At 40.5% G+C, this 15,528-nt stretch overlaps 2 protein-coding genes across 4 annotated transcripts; one reads left to right on the top strand and one right to left on the bottom strand.

The window, feature by feature from the left end:
* Positions 1-549: 549 nt before the first annotated feature.
* emilin3a (elastin microfibril interfacer 3a) lies at positions 550-4,197 on the bottom strand. Its single transcript, XM_085906716.1, has 4 exons — positions 4,043-4,197; positions 3,830-3,949; positions 2,569-3,062; positions 550-2,468 (listed from the first exon to the last, which is right to left on the bottom strand). Exons 1-4 carry the CDS (start codon positions 4,195-4,197, stop codon positions 550-552), a joined length of 2,688 nt encoding a protein of 895 aa, XP_085762842.1.
* Positions 4,198-6,720: 2,523 nt separating this feature from the next.
* Positions 6,721-14,407, top strand: samd10a (sterile alpha motif domain containing 10a). Of its 3 annotated transcripts, XM_085906765.1 has the most exons (7): positions 6,721-8,415; positions 9,963-10,116; positions 11,553-11,619; positions 11,960-12,141; positions 13,578-13,746; positions 13,818-13,964; positions 14,185-14,407. In XM_085906765.1, exons 1-7 carry the CDS (start codon positions 8,411-8,413, stop codon positions 14,205-14,207), a joined length of 747 nt encoding a protein of 248 aa, XP_085762891.1. In that variant the 5' UTR covers positions 6,721-8,410; the 3' UTR covers positions 14,208-14,407. The 3 variants fall into 3 exon arrangements, with proteins under 3 accessions (XP_085762891.1, XP_085762874.1, XP_085762883.1); XM_085906757.1 differs by lacking the exon at positions 11,553-11,619 and having other exon boundaries at positions 8,111-8,205; positions 8,317-10,116; XM_085906748.1 differs by lacking the exon at positions 11,553-11,619 and having other exon boundaries at positions 6,808-10,116.
* Positions 14,408-15,528: the final 1,121 nt, after the last annotated feature.

The raw sequence follows: 15,528 nt of genomic DNA, 5'->3' as shown, positions 1-15,528 counted from the left end.
TGTCAGAATTTGATACTCAGGTTAATTGTTTTAATTTAGAGATACAAAATATATTTTCAGCAAAAAAGAATTTACAGTACAGAATGTTTATTTTTGTGGTGGGCAACCCTAAGCAAAGTACAAATAGATGAGAAATTCAGGGCTATAAAAAGAAAAAGAGTAATACAATATCAAATTATATAAAAAGCATTGTGTAATTTAGTCTCCACATAATAAAGTATAAAAACTAGAACATCACATAAAACCATTTTAAATATATACAAAGACTTTTCACCATGTAATCAGCACAGTAACGTACAATTTGGTGGGTGTTGAAAACCATTGCAACTCAGACTTAGCACCTTCACGAGTCAAGTAAAAGTAAACGTTTGTCATCACAACATTGAGTGGAGTCAGTTAGTTGCTGCAAAACGTTTTAGACTGGATATCAGTTTGAGTTTACAAAAAAAAATGACACCAACATCATGAGGTGTTAGTGGACTTGCACAGCACCAGCACAATGTTTACCCTTCTTTTTTTTTCATATAATTTATTTCCTTATGAGCAGAATTACTTTGAAGTAAATGTGTCCCCGCGTTGTAACTCTTGCTCGTAATTCTGTTGTGCTGATTCTGCCCTCGAGCTGCAGTTTCTGATTTCGTCTTTCAGCTCAGACAACTGTTGGGAATGGTTGGAGAGAGTCCCATTGAATTGCATGAGAAAGCCATTGGATTGTCTGTCGAGCTCCTGCCTCATTCTCTCCAGATCTTCTGCTAAAGAATCAAGACCTTTACACTGGTCCTCCACATTAGCAACACGTCCACCGACCTCTGTAACCTCTTTTTGTACACCCATAGCTGTGCTCCGACAGCCTCGGATCTCGTCAGCGAGCCGTCTCTTCATTTCCTGCAACTCCCCCTTGAGCCGGGTCAGTTTGCGCTCACCTACACCAAGCATGGAAGCCTGATGTCGAACCAGTTGGACCACGCCCTTCATCTGTTGTGCCAGACGTGACTCTCTCTCGTGCCAGGAGCTGTTTGCTCGTCCCACCTGGTGGACTACGTTCCCCAGTGATTCCTGAATTCCTTTCAGAGTGCGGTTGACAGAGCGAACATTGAACCTAAGGATGGTGAGCTCACCTTGTTCTTTTGGTCGCTGCTCTTTGTTGGTCAGATGCCTCACGATGTTCTGTAGTGTGATGTTGAGGCTGTTCAAACGGTCAGCTTGCTTTTCTAACAACCACTCGACATTCTGATCTTCTGCCAGGCCACTACTTGAAAAAGCGGAGTCTCCTTGAATAGCCGTGGGTTTTTTAGATGATGAACATGAGGAAGAACAAAGAATCTCTAGGTTGCTCAGATGCTTTTGGACTCTGTCAACGTCCATTTCGAGTCTCCCTCGTAGGGACTCCAGCTCTGTCTCCAGGGTCGGAACGGCATGTCCCTCGAGGAGCGCAGGGGCAGTGGCATTACCCAGTTCCTCCAAAGCCATCAGTAGGCGTCCTTCAACTTCCCTCAACTTGCCCTCCATTCTGGCCTCCAGGCCTAGTCCTGTTTCCGCTTTGTCTGAGATGCTGCTCCTCTTTACCACTTGCCCAGTCAGGTTGAGCTTAGTCTCGACATATTTAAGACGCCCCTCAAGCATTCCCTCAATGTGGTCTTTATGACCTCCCAACTCCACTCTTAGGTGGCTCTGAGATTGATTGAGGCCTGCCACAGACGTTTCCACCAATTCCACCCTGTCGCTCAGTCCACTCACCACAGAACAGCAGCTTTCTATTGTGTTCAAATGTTGAACCTGCTCCCGAAGGTTCCTCAGCTCTCTCCATAAGTCGCTGGCACTTTCTTCCAAAGCATCTTCCATTTGTTCCTGCCGTTCACCTTGCTCCCTCTGACACTGGCGACGTAAGTCTTCTGCTTTCTCCTCACATCGGCCTGCTGCAGTCTCTACCCGCTTCTCAAACCCACCCAGAATGTCTGTCCTGGCTGCACTCAGTTTGGCATCCAAGAGCTGCTCTGTATCCTTTGAGGCTTTGCTCTCAAGATGGGTCGAGTCTGATACTGCGCCTTCCCTGGTTGCTAACTTCTCAAGTGCTCCGTCATGTGTCGTTACTGTGGCTTTAAGCTCCTGAAGCTCCAATGTCTTGTCTCGCAGCTCGGTCCTGAGCTCTTCTACCCTTTGATTCAGTTCCGTGAGCCCTGTAAACATGTGTTGGCCATCTAGACCGCCAGCATCGGGATCGCCTCCGGGAATCTCCGCAAAACCGACTGTGGGGGGACTTGAAGATATAGCAGGAGCTGAAAGAGGACTGGGGGCGGCAGAGAGCAGAGCTGTGAGCATCCTGTTGGCATCTTCTCTTAGTGATGCTCGAAGGCTGTCCTCCAGGCCATTCACAGTCCCCTTCAGGGTCTCCAATCCCTGGTTCAGACGTCTTACGTCCTCCTCCATTCGATATATTCTCCCTTCTGTCTCAGTGTCTAGGGCCAGACCTAAAATAAGGATGGGTTAGATTTAGTATTATAGTCAGTCACATTTATTACAATAACAAACACATAAAAGCAGACAGGATTGGAATGGATATTGGTTCACCTTCAGTTTGTTCGCCATTGGTAGGAGCAAGCGTCACTTCTGGTCTATGCTCCACTTCTTGATTCTGTTCATGTGCTGCGTGATGTTCTTCGATATGGTCCGGCATGGGCTCGGGAGCATCTGGATATGGTTCAAAAGAAGTCTCTGGATAGCTGGAAGATCTTGGCAGTCCAAAGTTAGGCATTGGGTATGAGTTGAAGCCACTTTTGGGAGGTCCTTTGGGTTGATTCCATGGGTTAGCTTTTACAACAGGGTTGCTAGGTGGGCCCTTGAAAATGGAAGCCTCAAACATAGGAGCTTTGTATTGTGGTCCCTTGAACTGTGGGCGTCTGAATGGTGGCCTGTTAAACGGTGGCATGCTTTTCATGGAATGTTGGTAAGGTGGGGGTCCCTCCATGCAGTTGTAGCCAGAGTACCCAGGACAACAGCGCCACTCTAACTCGGTGACTGTTTTATGTGCCACCTTATACATTGGTTTGTAGATCAGGCGATACCTGAAGAAAACAATTGGAAATGACTTATTTTGGGCTTTTCCTTCAAACAATGTCGTAATCATACTAACATTAGTCAAATAAATGGATGCTGGTATAATACATTGTCAATGTAGGTAGGAAACATCGTCTGACAATTTTTTTATTTTTTCCCAAATTGAAACTTTTCGTCTGTCCCTAGGTCACCTGTGTTGAAAATCGCTTGGGAACAAATCTCATTCGGACATTTGAACAGTCTGAAAAGTGAAACATTTTCAGTCACTTGTGGCATGATGTCACCTCAAGATTGAAAACTACATTCATTCATTCATCCATCCAGCAATTTATTTATTTATTTAATTAATCAGTATTTCAGAGTGTTGTGGCAATGTTTGTACACAAAGATATGATGATAATATAAGGTATAATATCAAATTAAATAATGTAGTGGTTAGTCTGGTAAGATGGTAACTTTGGACACCACCCGACAGTGACAATGTATTCCCAAGATGAAAAAAAGTACAAACAAAATAGAAAGTAGCATTATGGAGGATATAAAAGGAATTTAACCTAATGGGGAAAAAAACACTTAAGATGTTGTGTACTAAAAATAAAAAGGAGTGTAGTCTATAGATGCTGCTACAGTAATAATTCCACAGTGGCAGATATAATAATAACAATAATACTTATTGATATACTGTAATGGTGAATACATGTTTGAAACATCGATGGATGTGCATTCATTTGTATTTAGCACAAAGTAAAATTCATAATAAAAGAAAATCACTCACATAAGCGTTGGACATTTTTTATGCCAGGAACACTTGTTGTACTCAGCTTTGACATACGGGGCCGCCCCATCTTGTAAAGTGAAAGACACTGTCTTTTCGATCACATAAGCACAGTGGTTGCTTTTAAAGAGGGCAAGAAAGGCGGAAACACGTTGTTAGTGAGTTACAATTACATGTATTGCAGACTTGAGAAGCGAGAGAACCAAAGCTTACTTGTGTCTGCTGGTCGGTTTTCCTTGCCCGTGGTGCTCCATCAGTCCAGATCTGTAGTCATTATAATGCTCATACGGACTGTATGACTTTGCTTCTCCAATTGACAAATATAGCATCATTACTATAAAAAGACTCGCTGCCATTGAGAAATTCATCACACGGTATCCACTTGTCCCCGGTTTTAAAAAAAACTCACAGATGAAAAATTGTTAAAACGCCACTTCCATCAGGTCAAATATTCCAAAATGTACTTATTCAAACCTGAACCTGACAATCCCACCACTGTTCATGGGAGTGCCTGTGATGAAGTCCGTCAGTACACTGACAGAGATTTTGGGTGCCACTAATAGAACCCCAAAGGTCCAATTTACATATCTCCTCCCACACACCCTACCCAGTGTGACACCAGCATGCTACTGGAACTGACGGAGTTGAATTAGCCAACACCTAATATTATTCACTTGTCCCCAACTGTAGAAAAAAGTGTAGTCTGTCATGTTTTAAGAGTCGGCAGATGATCCAAGATGAGAGGAGAATATCATTTCTGTGGTTCGCAACATGTCCTGCTCTCCCTCAAAAAAAATTAAAATCAATTTTCATGTGAAAACGTTTGGGTTTTTAAATTGGGTGAAAATTCAAACTTCTACACATTAAAGTATCAAAAGTAAAATACACTGTCAAGAATGTCAAAAAAATGCAGTGGCAAGAAAAAAATGAACCTTTTGGAATTGGCTGTCAGTAGCCACCCACCCGTTCTCCTGCCATCAAATTTGCCATACATCTTGGAATCTTTGACTTGACATGTCCATGCACGTGGGCAGAGTCTGAAGTGAACCTAACAGTAAACCTCCATGGTCTGGAACAAATAATCGCAAACACTTCCGGGCAACAGCCACACTTGTGAATGCCATGCCCCGAGGCTTCAGATTATGAGGTGAGTCTTTGTGTGGTTGAATAAATAAGCGCACTGCTCTTTATTTGAAATATAATAATTACTTTGGCAAAAGTAAACAGTATCGCAGCATTTTATTGTCCTGTTAGGATGGCCATAATTATATGAAGTCCAATGACAGCAATGAGGCTTTCAGAATCCAAATCCGCTTTCAGCTTCTACAATATGTGATCAAACTTTGACCAAGTGCAGTCATTATTTTGCTGATATCGCTTGACTGAGCTTTTCTTTCTCTTTTTTAAGCCAGTCTATTTCCTGTATCCTGTTTGTGTCCCGACCCACCTCAATCATCTGGCAACACCCTATCCACACTTTGGGTGTGCGGGGTTAATTTTAGAGCATATTACTTTTTCCCAAGACACACCTTTTCTTCTCCATTTGTAAACAAGCTCCCGTTGTATGATGTGAAACACGTTGTATCCGCGCCGTAATGTTCTGGCCGGGTGGAACAAGCGCAGCTTTCTCCTATAGCCCGCCGGCTGGTGACTCCACCCTGACTCGTGCCTGAATGGCAACACACATTTGCGGCGGTTCTGGCTTGCACCCGCGCGCCTGTCTTACGACTTACGTCAGGTAAAGGGCCGCTGACTTTGAACAGGGTGAGGCCTCATGGCTCTGCCTGGAAAAAGAAGACAAGCCACACATTGCCTTTTCTTTGACTCACAATCAATCAAACACGTACTAATGACGATGAATGAGTGTGTTGACTTTGGGCAGCCTTTTCTCATTTTCTCTGTGTCTATTTAATTTTAACACTGGCAGTTGACATTCAGAGCCAACATGTTAATCCCTTGATGTGTGTTATGAGCCAAGGCAGCGTGTTTTCTTCCACACTTGCATGCCTTTGCATATCATTTTGACTTGATGACATAACAAATGAGGTTAGTTCACAGTGGAGCACCATCCACGCCATTTGACAGCCTCTTAAAGAACCTTTAATTCATCCATTTTAAACACATACGAAAAAAAGTGTTTCAAACAAACGGCGAGTTTATAAAATGAGGTTTGAATATGATGAAAAATCAAGCTTTTGTCTCCGGTCTCAAAGGTTGTAGATGTGCTAAAAATATCCCCCCCCCCCCCAACAAACTGTCAACCCGATACCATTTCTACAATATGGAAAAATTGATACTATTTTTTTTTTAACCTTTTGTAATTGAAATGAAAAAAGCAAACATGACCCCTCAATTCAAAACATTGGTTTACAGAGATGCTAAGTGTTCCATTTGGAGGTATTTCATTACAGGCTGTTGTAATGTGTTTTGCTGTTGCAAGAAAGTCGAAGCTGATCTGCAGAGGACAAAATCACATGCGCTTTACTTGGGGGGCTGCCATGAGTGAGCGAATGAGTGAGCGAATGAGTGAGCGAATGAGTGAGCGAATGAGTGAGCGAATGAGTGAGCGAATGAGTGAGCGAATGAGTGAGCGAATGAGTGAGCGAATGAGTGAGCGAATGAGTGAGCGAATGAGTGACTATCGTGCGCTTGACGTATCAATTCCATGGCTAGTGATTGGTTGGCATCAGGTTTGCCCTCTAACAACCAAACGTGGTTGCATTTGTTGATAATGTCATCACATTTTTCTCCTTGAAAAAGAACTAAAACTTTGACACTGTCTGACTGGCTTTGTGGTTGCAGCCAGCTAGCTAACTAGCATAACTAGAACTATAATATCAATTATTTTACCTTGCTGAAACCGCATTCAAGTTATCATATATGTCAGCCAAGGATGAGATTGCTTAAATGAAATTAAATATGTATAATATAAGCTGTGTTTTAATGTTGAGTTTTGATTTTGACTTTTGAGATCTGGCCAGTAGATTTGATGGGAAACTCTCAGAGCTTTTGGAAATGCAGGTCTGGAAGGATGTTCTTGTTGATCTTGTGGTGCTGTTTGGCTTGAATCATCAATTGCATCTCTTGTATGTTCACACCCATGCAAGAGAACAAACAAGAATAATTGGTCTCAACACTTGACAAATCTGAACTGCTGGCACAATCAGAATTGATTGAATTGTTTGATTTCTGTGTTCTAATTTTTTCATTTAGTGTTCATTTGTACTTTCTTGAAGATGATATGCTCACTCTGAGGCATCAGGATTGAAAGAATTATAAAGTGACACAGATTGTCCTCAGTAAACCTCATTTGGAGGCCACATGCCAAGTCAGAGGTCAAGGCACACTTCACACATTCGCTAAGAGGAGCAGTGTGTTTGCTGTCGCCAGGCTCCTGCTGGCGTGTACACATCTGGACAACATGCACACACACACACACACACACACACACACACACACACACACACACACACACACACACACACACACACACACACACACACACACACACACACATGCACACTAATTACTGTCTCTTTAAAAATCCTTCTGCTTTCAAAGAAGTTCTTTCGAAGATTTTCAATATTCTGCCACTACATAGGGAAATACAGTAATCATTTTTCCTATTCTTTGCCAGGCCGCTTTAAACAATGTATACAATCACAATCCTCACATCTAAGATACAATTTGAGGTCAGAGTATTGCCACGTCACTATGACAAGCAGAGAAAATGAAAAGATTTTGGAGGGGGAGTCAGATCTGTGTCCCAAGACTTATGCTCATAGTGTGCCGTATATCAGTGGTTCTCAATTAACAGAATGCAATAAATTATGTCAAAACTTTATTCAAAAGGTGCATTCCTCTCTCTCTCTTTTGTGTAACATCAGAGGGAAAGACAATACACAATCTGTCTTCTAATGCAATCAACATGGCATTGCTACACACAATTACTCCACAAATACACAAATACTCCAAACATAACCAGCTTCCATTACTATTAAAAGACAAATTAAAGAAATTGTTGCAATTGTTGGACAGAATTGTCAAAAAACAGTATTTTTACATTTTATTTTATTATTATTTTATTATTTATTTTATTTTTTTAAACATCTTAAGAACAGGAATCAATGTCATCTAGTGGTCAAAGTGAGAGTTCACTGGGTGGCGTAAAATTATTAAGAAAAATAATATAAATAAAGAAAAACATACAAGGCACAAATTATTTATACTTTTTAATATGGTATATTGAAACCAGCAACTCTTACCCTTAGCAATCAACTTTCAATGGGACTATGGAAAAGAAAGTTGCTACGGAAGCCCGACAGGCATGAATGAAGCAGTGGTTCAGACCGCATCGTATTGTTATTCGTGACAAAGTAAGTTATTTTGGCATGTTTTCATCTAATATTTTATTTCACGACTTTACTTAGTTTCATCGTGTTTGTTTTATTCATATAGTTCTTTTTTTTTATTTTTTTTCCCATCAGTAATAAGCGGTGATTACTAGGTTGGTTCTTTCGTGCTGCGCAGGTGTGTGTAATCAAATGCCCGCGGTCTCCATTTCGAATAGCGTTGAAACGCATGAGGTAAGAACGATGGACAACACTCGCAATAATATGGAGAATGTAATAATAAACAACTTTATTAAATGATACGATAAACTATTGTCGTACTAATATTGGTAGTATTGTAGTAATTGTTCTCGTTCGCGCGTAGTTTAGCGCTAACTTAGCATTCGGGACACCGCGAGGTGGCTTTAGCTTGTGGCCTAGCCTACCATACTTCACGATTTTTTTCTAAACCCCTTTACAAAAATATGGAAATGGTGAGTACTGTTAGAACTGTTTATAGGCTTGCTCCTAAATATGGTAAAATATAAAGGTATCACTCGTGAAAAAGAGACTGCTTGTGATTTAGGGCTATACAAATAAACTTGACTTGACTAACTTGAGTTGGCATGCGGGTCCTCTCGGCTTATCTCGCGAGGTTTGTCAACTGAATTTCGTCTGACATCCGAAGCAAATAAATCTCAAATTTTTTGTTCGAATATCGATTTGTTTGAGAACCGGGACGGTTGAAATTCGAGGCTCCACCGTAGATAAAATAAATAAAAATAGAAAAGTAAATAGATAAAATAGTGAAGTATAGGAAAGTCAATAGATAAAAAAAATAGACAAAAAGAAAAGTAAATTGATGAAATAGATCAAAATAGAAATGTAAATAGATTAAAAAATAGAACAGTAAATAGATAAAATTGATAAAAACAGAAACGTTCATAGATAAAAATAGTAAAGTAAATAAATTAAAAGAAAAAGAAATCCATAAAATAGATAAATATAGAAAAGTAAATACATAAAATATAAAAAAGTAAAAAAATAAATAGAATAAGTAGATAATCGATAAACATAGAAAAATAAAAAAGATAATAAAAGAAAAGTAAATAGACTGCCATTCTTATGCCTGGACGAATGCATGACTGCATGCCATTCCTATGCCTAGGTAGTTGCTTGGTACCAAGATGCCACATGGTGGTGCCAAAGCCCTACTAAATAGATGAGTAGGACTTCAGTCAGGTCTTTGGCACCATCTTTTGGCGTTACAGAAAGCACAAAAACTGTGAGCAAGCAAGCATTTAATCAAATAACAGAGGATAGAGTCCCCAAATATTTTTTGAAGATATCAATTTGCGAGTAGGACACTGCATACTTTTGTGAATTGTTTGGTGGTGTGCCATGAGACTTTTCAAAGTAAAATGTTTGCGGTTTGCATATGAAACCTGCACAAGCAGGGTTGGGTTTCTTCCGGGTACTACACGTGACGGCGTGCCACTTCTTTTATTTACTATCATAATAGAAGGCCTCCAGGCTTGCACAGTTGTCCATTACTTACAGTGGAGACGCTTGAAATACGTCTTTTCATGCGCTTGTATGTCTGTCTTCACTGGCTGCTTTAATTAGAAGCCTGGGGCTTCACTTTGAGCTCCTGTGTGCGTTTGAGAACGAGCCACACACACACACACACACACACACACACACACACACACACACACACACACACATACATTAGTGTACGTCATGGTGTGAACCAGTCAGTGAAGATAGCCAGTGCGCGTCATTGCGGTCTGCTTTGGAAGGGCTTCTTGGTTGACTAGTTCGAGAGCCGAGAGGATGCGGGACGGTGTCTCTGCTGCCGCTGCTGCTGTTGCTGCTGTTGCTGTTGCTGCTGCTGCCACCCGAGATCATGCACCAATAAATCCACGCGGCGTGGAAGCACCATGGCTGTTGACGGTAGGCACATTACTTTATTTCATTGGGTACTTAAAGATGCATTGTTAGTTCATTTGAAGGAACTTCATACATCATTTACTTCAACTCGATTGCACAATCTAACAAAAGCCACGGTTGTTAAACTACTTTTGGACTTTTTTTTAATGTGCATTTTTTTTTCTACGTACACTACTTTTGATTATGAAAACTTCAATGGCACCTTGAGATACGAATGACCCGACTTACATTTTTGGAATTTACAAGTCAATGTTTGCTTGGACCTGTGAGTAAATTTTGGTTGTATAAATGTGTATTAAAAAATAATCCCCAATGACTGTTTGTTAACCAAACATTTTTATTTGGTATAATTTAGTTATTATAATTGACTAAATAACAATTAAGCAATATCACAAGTAGGATTGGTGGTCAATGTTTTCCAAAGTAAAAGCAGATCTCTAAACAATTTCTTGATTATTAAAGTACTCGTAATCAATTCGTTTTGACACCTCTACCTCACATTGAAGATAAGTCTGTCCACTTTTCCTACATCCAAGCTAATCTTCATGAATGTCATGTTATGCTTTAAATGAAGATTCTAAAATGATGGTTATCCCATCATGCTAGAAGTTGTTACTTTAAGAAATTCAGTATATTTGTATTGTTGTGGTTGTAGTAAAAAATGGCACAAAACACATGTTTTCCTTTTAGATTCTTTTTTTCAACTTGTGATATTTTGATCTATATATCCAGATTTTTATACTAAATTATTATTTTAGGACTGTAGGCCCTTTGGAATTAAGGGTTAGGGTTAGTTCAATTTTACTCCATTGTATTTTTCACACATACTATGTAATTGACACTAAGCGTGACCTTGACCTTGTCATTAGAAACAATCACATACATTTTGGACAGCTTGCTGATAGTCATAGGTATTTGTTTAGCCTTGTGCACAACAAAACACTTTGAGGCGTCGCCCTCTCGTTATTTAAAATGCTCCAATTATGGCAACCCGCTTGGAAATGGCAGCATGTGTTCTTGTTTTGTTCTTAGTCAGAAATGCATCACGTGTTTCGTGTTTTAAGGGTTTATCAGCTAGTTTGTTGATTATGATTCCTATTTTACATCACATGTACATTTTTATTTTCCACAATGTTAGTTGTTGAGCTTCCAGGCCCTTTCAGGCAGTACTAAACCAAGGGAATTTGGACAACTGTTCCTAATGATCTACATCAGCGTGGAGAAGCAGAATGTTTACAACAGCAGCCTGAGGGGGACATAACAACGTTCTATCGTAAAGGATATTTGGCATGTTAGCCTCTCCTAACTCAAGTTACAAGATACAAACGCTGGGAAAGAAACTCAGCAAGATTTGTAGAAGATAAAAAATAAAGATAAAAGACTGCACACCCCCGTCGCTTCTGAAAGACTGGCCTGTCCTCTTCACAAATTCTCTTTAGTCAGTTCAAGATGGTACACACAAACACATCTGCGTGCAAGCCTTCTCCAAATCTGCTCCATCAATCAGTAAGGTTGCATTCTGTGCCAAGAAAAGCATGTTTACCGTATTTCCACATGTTCTTTAATTAGCCGATGTTTCTCAACCGCCTGCTGTTGAGCGGGCTTGGACGTCTGCCAACATGGCCTCATCTCGTTGAGAAACGGAGAAATTAAATTACCTCTCTGAAAATGCTAAAACCAAATTCTTGACAGAAACTCGGATGAGTGTGAACGTTGCCGTGCGGCCGCTTTGTTGTTCCCATCGAAGCGCGTACGGGCACGTCGTTTACGATAACATCATCGCCTGTGTTTGGGGAACGTGCGCAATCCAACGTTTAATATCTTTCATCATCTTTTCTCTCTGTAGCGGCATCCAGTTTTAGTTTCTGTCGTCCAGCTGTGGAGTACAGAGCTCTGCCCGACGACTTTAAAGAGCAGCTGAGTGCACGCACAGGCGGCAACCTGACCTGGCACGACGGCCGAGGCCAGAAGGCGGCGGCGGGCCGGGTGGTCAAACTGCTGCAGCGACCGGGCGCCGACACCTGCCAGGTGCACTATATTGACATGTACCACTTTCAACGCATATTGCAAAGAATCATTCTCAGTTGAAATGAATAGAAATTAGAGTTGTATTCTTTTTTTTAACTTTAGCAATTTGAAAATTGTATTGTGATGTCAGTTTTAATTTGATTGTTTCAGCCTTAATAGAAATCCATTAATCAAGTTCAGCCACACATTGTGCTCCTAGTTTGGCCACCAGGAGGAAGTATAACAAAGACGTAGAGACACAGAAAGAGTTTCAACAAATGATTTAGTAGGTTGCTGAGATATTAGTCATTTTTCTTTGAGGATAAAGAAAATATGGCTGTGACTCAGCCGCTCCCCTATAATTTCTTTTTGCAGCTGTGTCTGGTGTGAGTGTTGTTTTATTGTCTGTCTTCATGTTTTGCTGCCCCGTTTGTGTTCAAATATGTGTTGGTAAGAAAAGTTCCAAAATGGTAATATCTTTGCTAGTTTAGTTAGCCTGTCTCTGTACTTTGTCTCTTTGTACTGTGCATTAGCATTAAGCTAGCGGACGTTCCAAAGGTCAAGTAGTCTCGATGCGATGTGGATGTTTCTTAGTTCATTCATATAAAAAACACTATTATTTCTATCTTAGTGCTTTGGACCCACATCATATAAGAAGGTTATTGTGATGCTCTTTGTTACGAATATTTCGCCACGGGTTATTTAAAAAAAAAACATTGCATTGTGGAATTGCTTGTCGTCTGTAAGGACCAAAACGTTAGTCAAGAACCAAATCGTGCGACGTACAAACTAAAACGAGGTTCCTTAGTATCTAAGAATGAAATGCAAATCCGATGTAACTGATATCATGTAGTTCAATACCTGTGTTGCACATTTCTGTGAATTTATTTTGGTTAGCTTTCCGAGATATTATTGGTCCTTCACTGCATCCTTTTCTAAGAGAGATTTGAAAGAATAAAAAAATGCCAGCAAATGCGTCCAGGGGCTATAGGTCGTTACACAGCCTCTTTGTGAACACAGAATGGAGGCTGTTTTCTTTTCCGCGGGCTGCACCTTTAAAGTAGCACAAGCAGTGGCTTCCATACAATTTGCTCCTCATAGCAGAAGTGATAAGATATCTGGTCGATTGTATGCCATTATTGATTGGAGAAAAAAGTTTCACATAGCCTTTGTGTTCATTAGAATGGGCCATCTCATCACATTATCAACTTGAGCTGGTGCTACTAAAGTTGCAAAAATGGCCCTCAGAGGACGGATTTTATTTTTTAATATAAAGTTGGCAGGTTTGTTACCGCCACTCTTCTCTGGAGTGTGTCAAATTGATGTGGTCTTTATATTTTTACTTAAGAGGCACTTTAAAAGTGCAAAGTCAAATGATGTGATGGGCCACATCCGTCCGTCCCAGTGGCCCAGAGTTTGTCACCTTTGTTCTTGATTGTTTTGTGCGCTGTGCACAGTATCGCTCCAGCGACAATTACAGCATCTATAACACCAGCCCGACGCAGCCCAGCTTGGTCCGACCGGTAGTTCTGTGGACGCAGCAGGACGTTTGCAAATGGCTGAAGAAGCACTGTCCTCACAACTACCTGGCTTACGTGGAGGCCTTCTCCCATCATGCCATCACAGGTACACAATTTGTGCCATTTCATCGCAATTAGGTGCAACTCGAAGTGATTTGTAACCGTTGCCACGTCGAGGCCGAGCGCTACTGCGTCTGAACAGCGACAAGCTGAAGAGGATGGGACTGGTTCAGGAGACACTGAGGCAGGAGCTGCTCCAACAAGTTCTTCAGCTGCAGCTTCGGGAAGAAGGACGTAACCTGCAGCTGCTCAGTAGAAGTGAAGGTCTGTGACCATAAATTGGGATTGTGCCATTTTTAATTTCAAAATACAAAAACTAGTGCAGTTCAAAGGTCAGCGTTGTAGGTATGACACGACCAAGACAGAAACAGAGGGCCCCATAAATAACATTTTGGTTTGTGAATATTTATGTCTGGTGAAGGCAATTGTTTGCGCTTGTCATTATTTGGCATCAAATGATGTTGAACTCTTCATTTTTTCTCAGGTTCCTTTCAAAAGAGGTCATAAGCGGACGACCAAAAATGTGGACGTTTTAAGCACTTCAAAGAAAAAGACATTTTGTGGGTCGTAATAAGTGCAGGTGCACACTCAACAGACTGATGACATGATTTATTTGTCTTTGTTGTTTTTATAGTTGTATTTGTGGACACCATATCAAAACCCTGAACCTGAATAAAATTTAGCGTGTGAGTACTTTTTCCACCTCAGATTCATGTATGATAATGATTGGAATTTAGGTGGTGACGGCCACGTAGTAACACTACATTACCCATGATGCCTCAGTGAGAAAATGAACGTCCTACATCGTCGTCATCCTCATCCACGGTATGGATCAGTCGACGCTAGCTTCGACTTCACATCACCTTGGAAACTGGAGTGCAGGGAAAAATAATGTCGTGCCGCTCGGACAGGTATCTGACGAAAATTACGTTCACCCTCTTCCCTAGAATATCAGATGTCATTTTGTTTGGTTATTCGTGCGTTCGACGCTCCAGCGGTGTCCTCATACTGAAAATCAAGATATTTGCATATGCTCCTTCTAAGACAGCTCGCACAGATTTCTTTGGGTTAAAAATGATCTCTAATGTGTAAAAGTTACTTTTTATACATAAATACAATTTGATGGTTGAGCTTAGCTTCTGTGGTGTCTCGCCAACAAAAGTAAGAGTTGACAGAATATATTGCGCCACTGTTACGTATATATTTTGTAAGTAAGTGAAAAGGGGCAGAAGGAAGCAGTCTTCATTTTAGCAAGCTCGTAAAGTAAAATTAAACTCAATGACGAGCAACATTTTCTGCAAAGTGAAAAATGATGGCATTAAAACGGAGCAGTCTTCATCAGTACTTCAGCAGTATACGTAGTGGCCAGCAGAGGGCATGAGAGAGAAGAAATCTGAACAGATGAAATCACTTAAGTAGATATCAGTATCTCTTAAAACTAAAATGCATATAGGTAAATTAATAAAAAAAAATGTGACTGGTTTTGTATGCAACATTCATCAGAAAATCTTCAAAAATCTTGATGTGTTAAGTAAAAGCAGGTGTTTAAGAATAATTTATCATTCAACAGAGTCTGCTTTCATGAAGGACTATAGAAATTGGAGTGTTTCACATTAAGAGGCTGAACTAACAATATCAAGACAAGGTTAAACAATGTCATTAAAAGATGAATCCCTTATTAAAATAGTTAATTCATTTGATAATTGATTAGTTGTCAATCAAGCTGTGCACTATTCATTAATTGAACTTCTGCTCAGAGTAATCGATTTTGTAACATGGGTTTGTGACGTGTACATGCTGGATTTATGGCACTGATGAATTGGTGATT

Source organism: Syngnathus leptorhynchus, chromosome 1 (genome assembly GCF_054491065.1).
Source record: "Syngnathus leptorhynchus isolate UIUO chromosome 1, UIUO_Slep, whole genome shotgun sequence".
Classification (NCBI taxonomy): Eukaryota; Metazoa; Chordata; class Actinopteri; order Syngnathiformes; family Syngnathidae; genus Syngnathus; species Syngnathus leptorhynchus.
This window is presented reverse-complemented; position numbering and strand designations above follow the sequence as displayed.